Raw genomic sequence first — 15,697 nt, 5'->3', positions numbered from 1 at the left:
CATGTGATAGTAACATATTTTTCTTTGTCTTTAACATAAACCATACCGTAATACTTGGTGTAATTTATTCTTTTTGTGCATTGTGTCTTCACTGAGAATTCTTATTTCTCTCAGTAACTTAATGAATTGCCAAGTATTTATGGCCAATATGGGTCTCCAATATTTTTTTTAATTTCAAATACCATATGGATTATAAAGTTCCACATACTTTAAGGCTTCTGTGCTAACACTTGTAGCTCTTTTAAGAGGATGTATGTGAAATGGAACAACTAACAGTTACTGTATCTTGTCCTCCTTGTCCATTTTCCTGCTGTCAGCACCTTCTTTAGCTTACCAGCACTGTACTCTAATTTCTTTCTTTTCTGCCCTCTGTATGGTACATTTCTAGTCTTTGTGTTTTGTGTTACCATAGAGACAGGAGGTGCTCCAAAGCCCAAAGCCCCGAGAAGACAGACTGGAAGCAGGTCTTTGAGGAAACAGTCCCTGCTGACAAGAGAAGCCTGAGGCAAGAATCTACAGCAGTAAATGGAAAGAGGGGGATTGTGTGGCCCAATCTGATTGTGTGTCCACAGTCTCAGGAAGCACAAGCTCTGCCAATGCTGTGTTAAAAATGAGTTGTTTACAGAAACCAATTTTACAGAGACCTCAGTGCAGCCTAGGGTTTCATAGGAATCAAAGTTGGTGTTTTATTTGCAAAAAAATAACTGAAGTGACATTGACCTATTCCTTTTACTATTTTCCTCATTAAAAGGGAGCAGCTTCTGAGAAAGGTCCTCTTTGCCTGACTTATTTTGCTGATCAAAAATCTCATCTTTCAAATAAAGGTTCATATTCTTTGACTCGGCAAAAACCATCAGAATTGAAACTGCAGTTTGATTGCAGAGGACTCTACAACCAGCACCCAAATAAATCATTGATCCAAATATGCTAGTTATACAAATAAGTAGTTTCTATTTATCCTAAGTTGTCATATAGTCATGTACTCCCTTCATATTTTAGATAACTTACAGCTTTTAAACATTTCTCTGTATTTAATGAATTGTTATGTTTCCTGCTATATTAACTCATGTCATACTTGTTAATATTTTTATTTAGGAGAAGGCTGCTAAAAGATTTAAAAATAATATAGATTTTTGTTTCTCTTTCTTTTTCTTAGAGATGTGATGTGAGGTCCTGTAGGGAAAGTGGGAAGAAGAGAAAAATGAAAAATTTAACAACAAAATAATGTGAAATAGAATTTAAACGAACAGATGTTTTCTGAATTACCTTTAAAACCAATTTCTTTTTTGGAATGGAAAAAGATCCATGCTCACGGTGTTTGCTGGATTTTTTTTCCACAGATCTAGCAGTCTAAGCAAGGGAAGAATTCAGGGAAATTCAGAGAACGTCAATATTTCTTCCTAGGTTATCTGCACAAAATTGTCCCTTGAAGGAAGAAAGCCACTTGTCTGTAAACCTGCAAATAGAAATAAGGATGAGTAGGGCTCTCTCACTTTCCTCAAACTGACAGTAGGAGGCAGTAGTGTACTAGCCTGAGTACTCTCTTTAGGGTAATGCCTATGACTCATGCCAGATTTCTTTTTTTCACTCATTTTCTAGAAATACATGAAACTAAAATTTTAGAAATAGTTTGAGATTTCATAATGAAGCTTGGTACCATCAATCTAGTACAAGATAATGCTGCTATGCTATGAATAGAACAATAAAAAAAGGCCAGTCTATCAGCTTCTAATAGTGGCAACACTGTGAACCTAACCCCCACATAGGTCCTGATCCAATATGAATAGGAGAATAGCATAAAGGTCAATCTCATTTTGAAAGGAAGGAGTATTAGATTTCATAAGTTAGATCCTCCTAATTTTCATGGATTGACTAAAACATGTACAGAACTAGTAAGCAAAATAGAAGAGTCTCTGAACGGTAACCCAGTCTCCCCATGCCTAGATGGCTGGATAAACAGATGCCAAAACATAGACAGTAGCAACAGTAGGCTTGCATTATTAGCATTCAAATTTTGTGAGTATATTTTTAATCTTTAGCCTTTGTCTATTTTGCCATTCACAGAAGCTACCTAAATCCAAATTACCTAGAAATGTATAACTGCTCCTTCCTCTTTATATGAAACAAAATCACAATAAAATGCTAAATATTGGAACAATTCATTTTCACTTGTTTATAATATATACGTATTCAACTCAAAATAAATAATGTATAGGTAATAGCACTGTGAAAAACTCCAGGTTCTAGATCTGTGCTGTCCAATACAGTAGACAATAGCCAGGTGTGGCTCTTAAGCTCCTGAAATGCGGCTGGTCTGAATAGAGATCTGCTGTAAGTATGAAATACACATTTGATTTTGAAGGCTTAGCACAAAAAAATGCCAAAGATATCACTAATATATTTTTGCTATATATATATGTCAAAGTGATAATATTTGACATTGGATTAAATAAAATACATTATTAAAACTAATTTCACCTTTTTTTCAATGTTTAATGTGGCTTCTAGAAATTTTTACCTTGCATGTATAGCCCATTTTTGTGATTCTCATTAAATTTCTATTGGACAGTGCCATTCTAGTCTCAATGTTGAGTCCTTAAGGGACCCAAAAGCACAAACAAATGTACAATAAACCAAAATGATATGTCATCAGCTGTATCTGGGTAATATTACTCCAAAGTGTTTCCCTTTTTTTTTAAGGTTTAGTTTAAAACGTTAAGTGAAACAAGGTAATAAAATCATGCCATGCTTAGGTTTAGTCACTCAAGAAATAAATTATCAAGCACTTGTTATGAGGTGGGCACTGTGCTAGGGCTTGGGAATACACCAGTGAATAAAACAAAGATACCTGCCTTCATAGAGCTTATGTTCTAGCAAGTTAGGTCACAATTAGATGGATATGAATTAGATTTCTTACTACTTGAACATATTTCTATGTTTAGATATGGCTAATGTCGTATATATGTAGTAACAGGCCAGGGAGAAGTAAAGGAACATTTCTATGTATATAGTCATACATAAAATTATTTTGTTATAAAACGGTTATAAACACAAATGTATCCCAGGATTGAATTCTCTAATGAATAAAAACATTATTTTAAGCAGATTCTTATTAAATGCATGTCAAAAATCAACCTGAAGTATTAAGTCTACATGGAAATTTTTTAGGAGTCTATGAACATATAATTGTATTGTTTTACAGTACTGCACACCCTAGTTGGCTTTAGCTTTTCCCCAGAATTTTGAACTATTAAGTGAATATTGTTTTGCATGTTCATTATAGAAATGACAGGACCTTAAATGTTTCAAAAACTTAGCACCTAGCATGGTGGGCTAAACCCTCATTGAATTAACTAATGAACTGACTTAACCATAATTTCAACTTATGATCACTGAAGGAACAGTTGAAGAAACTATAGCTGTTTGGCCTGGAGAAGAAAAGATTGAGAGAAGATAATATCTGTCTTCAAATATTTGAAGGGCTGGTGGGTGGAAGAGAAATTGGATTTAATACAGCCCTAATGGAAAAATTCAACAGAGCCAGTGACTAAGATTTCAGGGAAACAAACACCAGATAAATCTAAGGTAAAACATGTAATTATTAGAGCTGACCAAAGGTAGAATATATTGCCTGATGAGATTGTGAGGAAATGACTCGAGGTCTTCAAACTGAGTCTGGACAGCTACTTGATAGGATGCTAACTAAATGTAATTGGCTAGGTGGTTCCACCAAGTAACAAGGGGTCTTTCCATTTGATTCTACATTACATGATTCTGTGAATCAAAATGAAATGAAACAGAAATAGCATAAGTTATTCAGAAGAAATACCTGTACATTCGAAATGTCTAATAAATGTTGAAGAAGTGTAAGAAATAAGGAAATATACTTAAAAGCACACTATGTGATGAGACTTAGAAATGGCTTCAGAAATATGTTCTAGTCCTAAAGTATTTAAAAATAGTTAGCTAGTTAGTTTCTAATACAGCTCCCAAGTTATTAGCACTCGGAATCTACCTCTCCTCAGCCTCTTCATCCTTGGGAAGTGCTTTTTCCATTTCACAGCATGTCTATTTGCCATGGCCTAATCATGTGCCTCCAGAACCATGAGGGCCAACGATTTGGACTGAATTTGCCAGAGGCAAATAGCAAAGCCTATGTGGCCTTGGCAGTTCATGGACTTCTCTAAACCTCAATTTCCTTATCTATAAAATGGGCTTGTTGATACCTGCACTTTGGGATTGTTGTAAAAATTTTAAAATAGGCCAAGGCGGGTGGATCACGAGGTCAGGAGATCGAGACCATCCTGGCTAACACGGTGAAACCACATCTCTACTAAAAATACAAAAAATTAGCCAGGCATGGTGGTGGGTGCCTATGGTCCCAGCTACTCAGGAGGCTGAGGCAGGAGAATGGTGTGAACCCTGGAGGTGGAGCTTGCAGTGAGCCGAGATCGCGCCACTGCACTCCAGCCTGGGCGACAGAGCAAGACTCCGTCTCAAAAAAAAAAAAAAAAAAAAAATTCAAAATAGCATGTAAAGGCTAGGCACAGTGGCTCACGCTGTAACTCCAGCACTTTGGGAAACTGAGGCAGGAAAATCACTTGGGACTAGGAGTTCTAGGTGAGCCTGAGCAACATAGAAAGACCCCATCTCAATTTTTAAAATGTTTAAGTTAGCCAGGCATAGTGATACGTGCCTGTAGACCTAGCTACTCCGAAGGCCAAGGCAAGAGGATACCTTGAGCCCGGGAGTTCAAGGCTACAATGAGCCATCATGGCACCACCGCATTCCAGCCTGAGCAAGCGACAGAGCAAGACCCTGTCTCTAAAAACAAAATGAAAAAAGATAGCATGTAAAAGGTTTATCAGGTATGTAGTATGTGTTTAATAAGTATACTGTCAAACCATATCCCTGTATTATTTCTCTACCCTCTCCCTTATGAACCACCAGATCAACTGACCAAATTACTTCTGACCTGGTATCTATTAGCTGACAAGCCATTACATACTTTAGAAATGTTTATTTAATATCTGCCAAGCCACCTCCAGGTGACCACAAATGCATAGTAGTCTGAGACAGCTGTCAATAACAGATACTATGACTGATAAACAAGATGCCATGGTTGGTTTCAGTCTGTTAGCATGAAGAGCATGAAAGTGGTTTGAGAATGTGTTATTTGAAGTACTAGTAGGGCATATGTAGGAATGTTTAGGGAGGCCATGGTGGATACAGTATTGGAGCTCTGTTGTCAGGGCTGGAAATGCAGATGTGAGTCTTCTTCCTAGAGGAAATGGTTGAAGCTGTGAGATCTTGATGGAGAGAAGGTAGAAAGGGCAGAAAAGAGGGCCAAGGATGTAACTGTGAGAAATGGCCACGTTGAGGTTATGATTGTTTGGTAGAGGTTGGGAAGGTAGCACAAATTACCAAAGATTTAAAATGAATCATCGAAAAGTAGAAGAGTAAGCACAGTCAAGGGCAATATCATGATAGGGCATGTTAACCAGGAGTCTGAGGACTTAGTTCTGTCTCTGGCTCTGCCTGAAAGTTACGTCTGCTTTCTCAATTTTATGTCAAACAAAGTAAATATACGCATATTACCTATCTCACAGGGCTGTTATAAGAATCACATGAGTGGATATATGGGGAAAGTGTTTGCAAGCTATAGAATAGCCATATATAAAGGTAATATGATCGTATCAATATTATTCCATAATAATGTTCAAAGTCACAAATAACATTCTACATTGACTTCTAACACCAGCTACTTGAAGTTAAGCCAGATTTCATAGGTCACAGTCCTCTAAAAGATTGCCTTCACTTCAGTACTAGCTGCAAATTTGAGGTCCCTAGGTTACCCTCACTTTTGATCACTTGGCTACAAATTCAGTGCTTCCTACTACCCTCTCAAATTCAATAATTTGCTAGAATGACAGAATTCAGGAAAGTACTATACTTCCTATTACAGCTTTATTATAGCAAAAGAATACAAATGAGAAACAGCCAAAGGAGAGACACCTGAAGCCCTTATTGTCCTTAGGGACGCATCACCCTCCCTGCACATTGATGTGTAAGGATGCACAGAGGATTACCAACCAGAAAACTCACCTGAACATCAGTGTCTTGAGTTTGCACTGAGGCTTTGTTACTTAGGCACAATTAGTTAAATCATCAGCCACATGATTGAGCTCAAGCTCCCGTACCCGTCTCCCTCAGAAATCAGGCTGATAATCATTTGGCTCAAAACCCCAACCCTCTAATCACATGATTGGTCTTTCTGGCTTGGTTAACCCCCATCCTGAGTCATTCATTACTATAAACTATCTAGGGGCCCACCATGAGTTACCTCATTAGCAAAAACTATCAGTTTAGGGTTTCAAACTATACATCTGAGAGGCCCAACATGAATACAAAATTCCAAGGCTTTAGAGGCCACCTCCCAGGCACTGGGACAAAGACCAGATGAATTCTTTATTACACACATTCCAAAATGTTGCAAATGTGAGAGAAAAAAGAGGCATGAGTAAATGCAATTGAGTTTAGGAATTTCGATGCTTTGGGTAATATTGTAAGGAGCAATTTCAATAGAGCGGTATGGATGAAAGCCAAATTAGAATGGCTAAGAATTGAGGGGAGAGGTGAAAAAGAGGAAAGCAGATATGGAGAAGAATATCCAACTCAGGTAGCATATTACAAATCAGGAAGACAAGCAGTCAAACAGAAGAGTTTACTTTACTGTTCTCTTTAGAGGCTGAACCTATCCTGGGTGTTGTGTGCACAGAGCCTGCGTCATCTTGAGCTTCCTTGTAGCCCTATACTCAATTAGAAAAACTCAGCATAGGAAACTGTGAAATGGCAGTGCTGTCTTTGAATTTTATTTAAAGGATAGTGATACAGAACAAGAATGAATAGAAGTTTATATATTAGTTTCTGCAAACAAAGTTCTTCATCAATTGTCTCCTCTATTCAATTATATTCTCCTCTTCATCAATTGTCTCCTCTATTCATTATATTCTGCTTTGCGTACTGTGTTTAGATAGGGGGAGTATTGTTTTGTTTAGTTGTTTGTTTTTACATAATTTGTTTTAATAAGAGTTTCTGGCACCCCTAAAAGATTTTAACTATATGCAAAATGACCTTTTGCTCTTTGAATTATTTTTATATATTTTCAATACATAAGATAAACAGCAAAATGAAACCAAAGGAAGACAATTATTAATAGCATCAGTAAATCAACGATAAGGAAAACCACGGGGATATGGGCTGCTGGCAGCCACCACTAACTTCCATTATTGCATAGATTAAAAACATATATTTGTCACACACTTTACTATCATGTAGACCCAGTGGTGCTTTAAAATTATATTTATGGGTGATTCTTTTTCTTTCACCAAAGTAAAGCCATTGCTGGGGTGAAACAAAACAGCTACTTAGTAGGTCAAAGTGATAGTTAAAAGCAAAAGGTAAAGAATTGTGAGGAGAGACCAAATTTCAGGAACACTGAATAGATATAGTCAATTTAGGGCACCAGAGTTCTACATTCTTCCTCCTGTCAAGGCTGCCACTACTCACCATTGACCACAAAAGACAGGAGCTCAATTTTATATTTCATCTGAGAGTTGGCACTCCTAAGAAGCCAGTGCCCATTAGAACCACAATGTGAGGGGGGATCAATACTGACTTCAAAGGAATAATGCCTCTTTCTGAACCATAACTGATATTTCCTGCAGCAGAGAAGTCTTCCCCAAGGGCCGTCCACCAGGGCCTTAGTTAGCCTTGCCTTCTTAGCTCAAGAAGCATAACAACTGTTGGCTGAAATATTTCCTCATTTAGATGCCAAGTTGCATATATTCACATATATATACATAATTCTTTTGTCAGCAACTTTGCCAGTTTCCTGTGTCTTTTGTGTTTCTCAAGAAATAATGGAAATATTAGCACAGGATGATTGAGTTTTTTTAAGCTTTCTTTGTCATCCAAATCTATACTCTGCCAAAGATCATGTGGGACCCAACACTAGATGTAGTTTAAGGCCTTTATTCTCATTTTTAAGTCCAGTGGGTATCAGTATTTAAGAGGCATTCAGCTCTCCAACAACGTTCAACTTTTAGTTCAGTTTCAAAGAAAAAGCTGTGGTGGGTCTTTAGATTCAATTCTTATAGTAAGAATCCTATGAAGAATTAAATTGAAATGAGTAAGTATTCCTATCTTAAAGGAAAATAGCATGTATTCTCATCGTGTTTATTTACACAGAAACACAAATACAAGATGTGTGGATTGCATTTTCTTACTGAATTGGTACTAAGAATAGCAGCTGGTTCTTTGCCTATCAGTACTACAATCAACAGTGGCCCTGAATATTGGCAGTAGTCCTAGATACATTGTACATAGAGATCAATTGTAATATCTTAAACAGAAAAAAAAAAGGCCTAGGATTCAATTTGTAAAAAAATAAAACAAACTCCTTGCCTTGAAGAATTAATCATCCCACTTTGCCTTAATATTTTTAGTTTCCATTTAAAAGTGTGTGTGGTGAAGATTTGAGTTGAGAAATAGAAACGCTTGTCTTTTTATTGATACCCCAGCCTTACCTTTCATTGAGTCCATATGTCCTAGGTATCATCTTGCATTTGTAACTGTCTAACTTCATATGAAAAGAATCGGCCCATCTGCCTCAAATTACAATTTATTTATGACTCTGAGCACCTGGATAGAGTATAGAGTTTTCTCCAAGTTACAAGGTTGTGGGATCACTCTGTTGTTTGAAAGTCAACCATTTAGAAACTAAGTGCATGTTTTTGCATGGAATTTAGGTCTCCAGCCCACACAAAGCCACCAATAACAAACTTTTAAAATAATGGTAATAACAAAAGACACCTGGCCTTGACACATTATAATAAGATTTCTATATAAGAGTGAACTTCTGGGGTCAGCAGGCACAGTGGCTCACACCTCTAATCCCAGCACTTTGTGAGGCTGAGGCGGGTGGATAGCTTATCCCCAGCCTGGCAACAAAGCCAGGCTTTAAAAAAGTAAACTTCCGGCCGGGCGCAGTGGCTCACACCTGAAATCCCAGCACTTTTGGGAGGCCGAGGCGGGTGGATCATGAAGTCAGGAGATCGAAACCATCCTGGCTAACACGGTGAAACCCCGTCACTACTAAAAATGCAAAAAAATTAGCCGGGCATGGTGGCGGGCGCCTGTAGTCCCAACTACTCGGGAGGCTGGGGGAGGACAATGGCGTGAACCCGGGAGGCGGAGCTTGTAGTGAGCCGAGATTGAGCCACTGCACTCCAGCCTGGGCGACAGAGCAAGACTGTCTCAAAAAAAAAAAAAAAAAAAAAGTGAACTTCCAGCTTGAGCACTTCCTCTACCTGACTATCTCTAATTATAGTGGGATAGGCAACTCCTCCTGTCCAGCTTCATTTATCTGCTTTACAGTTTAAGATCTGACTTGCTCATTTCTACAGTTTTGGTCTCCCATGTCTGGAGACAAACCAAAAAGAGGGTAAGGACCAGAATGGGGGCTGTTGGGGTGCTGAGAGCTAATGTGAGGGCTGGGAATGAAGAGTTGTTGTCTAGGAATTTCTAAGAAAGCTATAAACATCCTTTAAAAAACTCCTGTGAACTTTTCTTTTGTATTTCTTCAGTGGTCTCAGGAATGGCCTCTTTTTCCTTTTTACACTGTCTTGTCTGTTACTTCTCATGAAAGATTCCTCACCTGAAACCACAGAGGAGATAAATACCATCTTAGTTTTTTTCTTATCATTTTGTCCCTAAAGCAAGCCCACAGCTATTTTGAGTTTTCTCAAAAGGATAGAAATGCTTTTGCCTGCCTTGGCCCATCCATTATTATTTACCTTTGTCTCCAAAGAAGTTCAAAGACCAAACGCTAAAAGAAAAACCCAGGCAATGCTAGGCATTTCATCCTTGGATCTGGTATAGATCAAGGAGTACTAAGACATTCAAATAGATATGCAATCCTTGTTTTTGGCAGCATGCATGTTCATTAGCGACCTTGACAAGAACTGTTTCAGAAGAGCAAAGGGTCAAAAGCATGATTGGAGTGGGTTCAAGAGAAAAATAGGGAGCGAGGAATTAAGAGAGTAAGTATGGGTAATTCTTTCAAGATATTTTGCTATAAAGGGAGCCAAGAATTTAGATAGCTGGAGCAGGATGTGGAGACAAATAGAGATTCCCCCCACCTCCTAAATTTATGATTATTCGAGCTTCTCTGCTGAGGGGAATGAGCACCTGGAGAAAGAAACCTTTACAATGCAGCAGAGAGAGGGCAAAGCAGCCAGAGGGATGTCCTTGAATAGACAAGCAAAAGTGACATCCGTCACTTACCTTGAGGGCTGTCCTCAGAGGGGAGCTCGGAAGGTTGATTCATCCTAACAGGAGGGGTAGATATATGTGTGTGCAGCAGGCAGATAATAGGTGTTGGGGAAGGGGTGAGGCATATGCAGGAGCTCTCTTCTGATCACCTCTATGAATGAGTTAAATGAGAGGGAGGACATGTTGGAAGTTTGACAGGGTGGAGAAGGTGTGGAATAGTTGTCTGGGAGAATGGAAGAGTGAATGGACTAGGGAATCGTAGTGGGTTAAAGGTCATGCTTTTGAAGTTCATAGTCGTGAATCTAAGTGAGACCAGGAAAGAAATGGAGGGTATGTGTGACCTTGGATATACTGTGTTAAGGTAGTTTACATCGGTGTACTATCTGCTTTACAAAGCTGTTGCAAGAATTCAGTGTGTTAGAAGGCATTTTGAAGTATAAGTACAGGACACCATTATGAAATTTAGCTTTGAATTACTTAGCACTTTCCTTTGGCAAAAAGGTTTTCAAATTTCTTGGATATACTGTGTTAAGGTAGTTTACATAGGTGTACTATCTGCTTTACAAAGCTGTTGCAAGAATTCAGTGTGTTAGAAGGCATTTTGAAGTATAATTATGTATAGGACACCATTATGAAATTTAGCTTTGAATTACTTAGCACTTTCCTTTGGCAAAAAGGTTTTCAAATTTCTTGAAGACAGCCTCAGTATCTCTAGAGACAGCATTTGGCGACTACCACTGATTTACTCAGTAACTAAGTCTAAGCAAATGACTTAACCTCCTTTTGCTTTTACCCCTCAATCTATATGCTGAGGGTGGTAATGTTTGAAGTGCAACAAAATACAGGCTATTCATAAGATGGTATGTATGTATGTGTTGTGTGTGTGTGTGTGTGTGTGTGTATATATAGAGAGAGAGAGAGTTTTAATAATTTGCCTACCAAGTTCATTATTTCTCTGAAGGAAAACCACTGACTAAAAATTCTGATTAGAAACTTTCCTTCTTGGTTTCGTTCAAGAAAGAAATTAATGTCATTACTATTCAAACTAATGTTTATCTTGTGTCACAGCGTGTGGAAATAATTTCTCTACCCAACACTTATTTATTGAGCACGTACTTTGCACCAAGGACGGTCTAGGCACTAAAGCTATAGCAATATTTAAAACAATGTCCCTACTTTCTTGGAGTGCATACATGCACACGCGCACACACGCACACACACATTTCATATTCCGGACCCATATTTTGGCTAATTTAATCTTTTCTTTGCCACTAGACATTTAACTAGAGTTGTCCAATAGCAGAATAAACTGGTTTGTTGAAGATACCATCATGATGGAGTGGTTTGCAGGAAATCAAATAAGCAAAGATAGGAACATTTTGGGGAAGGAGCAGTAAGCTGGCCAACATTCTACATTTAGCTGCAAATGCAGTTTTCAAGCATTCTTTGGGACAGAAGTGTGGGAGCTAGAAAAGAAAAGGATGTGGTTATAGGAACTGCAGGAATACCACATCTACTGTGCTCTTTCCAGCAAACACAATATGAACATTATAAGCTACAGAGCATACACTCCTTTAAGAGAAAATCACTGCTCTATTAGATTTTGATTTTTCAGTAACAATTGCCCACCTGATATAGAAGGTGAAAGACAAAGTGTATTTATTTTCTTCCAGCAGCTAAAAGGTGATCATACTTCTAAAATTTGTTGAGATTGTCCAAGAAAGTGTGTAAAATCCTCATCCATCACTGGAAGCCTCTGGTCAGGAAATGACGGTGCAGTAAATATCTTCAGCAGCCACCTTTTAATGTACAAGCTGTTTTCAGTTGGAATTTTCAGCACTCACATAAAACACACTGTCATGAGTGACTGCTTGTGCTCCAAAGTCGTTACTATTGGGACAATGGAACATCTCTCAGAGAATAACCAAAAAACTTTAAATGTCATGTCAGGTTTGTTGAAGCCATTTTCAAGCCGCATTCAAGGTTACATGAATATTGAGGGTGTCTGTTTTTTAAAAGTCATCATTACCATCACTTACCAATAAAAGAATGTATGTGTGTATGTATATATGTACATGCATGTATGTATAGATGTGTATATACTTGACAATTACATATAACATTCTGGTTTGCTAGGAAGTTTTAATTATTTGCTTGCCAAGTTCATTGTTTCTTTAAAGGAAAATAATCGACTTTTTAAATTCTTATTAGAAACTTTCCTTCTTGATTTCATTCAAAAAGGAAATTAATCCCATTATTATTCAAGCTAATGTTTATCTTGTGTCACAGAGTGTGGAAATAATTTATTTATCCAACAAATATTTATTGAGGAACCTACTTTGCACCGGGGCCATTTTAGGCCCTGAAGTTACAGCGGTATTTAAAATAATGTCCCTACTGTCTTGGAGCACGCATTCTAGTAAGACAGACAATGGACAAGTGAGCAAATATATTGTGTGTCCAGCCATCATGTGTCCTGTGAAGGAAAACATGATGGGGAAGGATAGAGCAGTGCAATGGGCAAATGCTATTTTAGATGGGTGGCTAGGGAAGACCTCTCTTTTTAGGTGGTGTTTGAACAGAGACCTGAAAGAAATATGGGACCAGGCCCTGATAATAACCATGTGACAGGCATGTCAGGCATAAAGGAAGAAGGAAATGGGCATTAGTGCTAATGAAATGGTTGGCTGTTATATTTTAGTTTTTTCTTAAACCCCTGTGTGATTATTTTAAACCTGTCTTACTCTGTTGACTGTTTCTTTGTTTAGTCTATCTAAGAAGACTATTTATTTATTGAGAATAATTATTTTAAATGTGTTTCATAACGTGCACAGTCCTTGGTTATCATGGTGATAAGTTTTATGTTTCTTTTTTCCTTACTGTAGAAAATCAGAAAGTGCAGTTGACAGAAGGGTCACGTTCACACTACAATATCAATTGCAACTCAACAAGGACTCCAGTCGCCAAGGAGCTTAATTATAATCTAGACACTCATCCGTCTACCGGGAGGATCAAGGCAGCTGAGAAGAAGGAAGCCTGTAATGTAGAAAGCAACAGAAAAAAGGAAACGGAACTTCTTGGCTCTTTTTCTAAAAATGAATCAGTTCCCGAAGTTGAAGCCCTGCTGGCAAGATTACGAGCTTTATAAGTTAAACTGGTTTAAAAAAAAAAATGATTAAGCCAAATATAAAGCCATGCTCTAAACTATAACACTTGAAAAAATTGCTTTTATGTAAGTGACTTTATATAGTTTTAAATTATGATATATATTAGAAAAATAAAGCTAAATATATTATTGCAATTCTTTTTCTATGTACTGGAGGTTTTGGTTTATTCAAGATTGTAATGGGCTTTAATGCTTTTTTTTTTTTGTCTCCTGGTATTCCTCTGTTCTATATTTGGTGGTTAAATTATACATATTGCTTTAGAGAGCAGGTAGGTGGCCATGTGTTCAGCAGTGTGTCCTTAGGAAAATACCATCTTTCTAAGCCACTGGAATTTTTACTTTACTATTTTTAACATTAATGGATGTCAGGTCATCAACCTCAAGTCTTTACATATCCATGTATATTCCATATATATTGTTTATATAGGCCCAAGTTTCTCCTTAATTGGGATCTATATACTACCAGCACAACATCAAAAACATGTAATTGAATATATCAGGGCTATATATGTAAGGAAATGACTGGTGACCCCATTATCATCATTGTTGAATTCATGTTAAGTAGACCCTCTAGGGGACCATAAGGCAATTGAGCACATAACGAAAAATGATGCAATAAGAATGTATGCACTCTCTTTGCCAAATGCATGTGCTTTTGTGTAACGTGGATGTAAACAGTATTGCAGTGCTGCTGAAACTCTTGGTCTTGGCTAAGAGAGTATTTTTCCCCCTTGTAATTATGACTCTGAGATAAAATTGCCATTTTGAAATTTCCAAAGTAACAACATTTTTTTATTTTATGAATAAACTTGGGATTGCAGTTTCTCTGATCTGACAATCAATAACTTTAACAAAGATCTAAATAAGTGTTTCAAGGAAAGTTTTCCTAAGCAAATGTAATATTACCTCATTTGGGGCATCATTACTCTGTTAATTCTATATCAAAGAAAATAAACTTGCTACTTGCACTAAATGAAAAAAATGCTTTCTTTTATCTCTCTTTTTTTGAAAACACATTCTGTGGATAAGCTGAGAATAGACTGTGCTATGCAGTCTGTCTAAGCATCTATTTTGCTTTATTACATGTAATAAGTAAGTGACTGTTCTTTTACCTTCAGTTAAAAAGCAGTTATATGGAACTAGTCGGGCAAGGTCTATTGCTTTTTATTTCCTTAAGTTGCCACCTCCTTTCAGCTCTAAGTTAATAAAGTTAATTAATTAGAACTATGAGCCAGGCCCTGTTTATAGACATTGGAAAACAGAGTATTCTCTATAGCCATTGTAGGAATAAATGTGAATTTGTATGTATTGCTGAAATGTGCATTTTGCCATCCAGTTGCAATTCCTGTTTTTCTGAAAACAAACCTTAAAAATCAAGAAAGGTGAAGGACATTTACACATTTAAGCTGACAGCACCCCTAACAGCAAGGCAGAATTGTTTTGTTTAGGAAATAATTTAAATGAAAGAACTCTCACTATCAGTTCTTAATGTGATTTTGCAGACTTGGGTTTTTCAGAAACAAAACTTAAATTCAACTAGATGGTTTGGGCACATCAGGAAGCAGGTAAACACTTTGGAAACTTGGGACAGGGGAGCAGCCACAGGGGAGAAGAAGCCTGGCAAGTAAAGGAAAGTGAAGATGATGGAGACTCCCAGGGTTAGAGGAAGGCAGGGAAGTCCAGAAATGGAGCAGTCAAGCCTCAGAGCGTCTGTCTGCAGGGGCTGAGGACAACTTTCAAGCAAGAGGGCCAGGAGCCCAAGGCTAGCAGAGTATCGGAAGTGGCTGGCCACCCACAGGTCAGCAGCCAGCACTCTCTCTCCCTTGATGACAGCAGCTGGCTCCAAAAAGGACCATAGCTGTGGAAAGGAAACCTCTAAACGACTGATAAAGGTGAGTACCAACTCAAGGAACAGATCATTTGGAGATACTTTTATTGGTAGATGCCCTTTCAGCAATGGGCTAGAGGTATGATTAGGGTTTTAAAATGCATGATATTTCCTTAGCCAAACCATAGCATTGACCTTTAATTTGAGGGCAGGCATTGAGGTACAATTTTATTTTTTTGAATAAGCAGTTTGTTCATTTGAATGAGCCAGGATGATGATTAATTTTTTTTTTTTTTTTTTTTTTTTTGAGACAGTCTGTCGCCCGGGCTGGATTGCAGTGGTGCGATCTCTGCTCCCTGCAAGCTCTG

The 15,697-nt window shown here is 37.7% G+C and overlaps 1 protein-coding gene across 2 annotated transcripts in view; it reads left to right on the top strand.

Moving 5' to 3' along the window:
• Positions 1 to 14,470, top strand: part of DIAPH3 (diaphanous related formin 3) — a 484,172-nt gene extending 469,702 nt beyond the window's left edge. For both annotated transcript variants that reach the window (XM_054446718.2, XM_054446717.2), the window contains one exon: positions 13,221 to 14,470. In XM_054446718.2, the coding sequence (XP_054302693.1) occupies positions 13,221 to 13,483 (263 nt within the window). In that variant the 3' untranslated portion in view covers positions 13,484 to 14,470. The remainder of the gene's footprint in view (positions 1 to 13,220) is intronic.
• The last annotated feature ends 1,227 nt before the right edge of the window (positions 14,471 to 15,697 follow it).

This window comes from Pongo pygmaeus, chromosome 14 (assembly GCF_028885625.2).
Source record: "Pongo pygmaeus isolate AG05252 chromosome 14, NHGRI_mPonPyg2-v2.0_pri, whole genome shotgun sequence".
Taxonomy (NCBI): Eukaryota; Metazoa; Chordata; class Mammalia; order Primates; family Hominidae; genus Pongo; species Pongo pygmaeus.
This window is presented reverse-complemented; position numbering and strand designations above follow the sequence as displayed.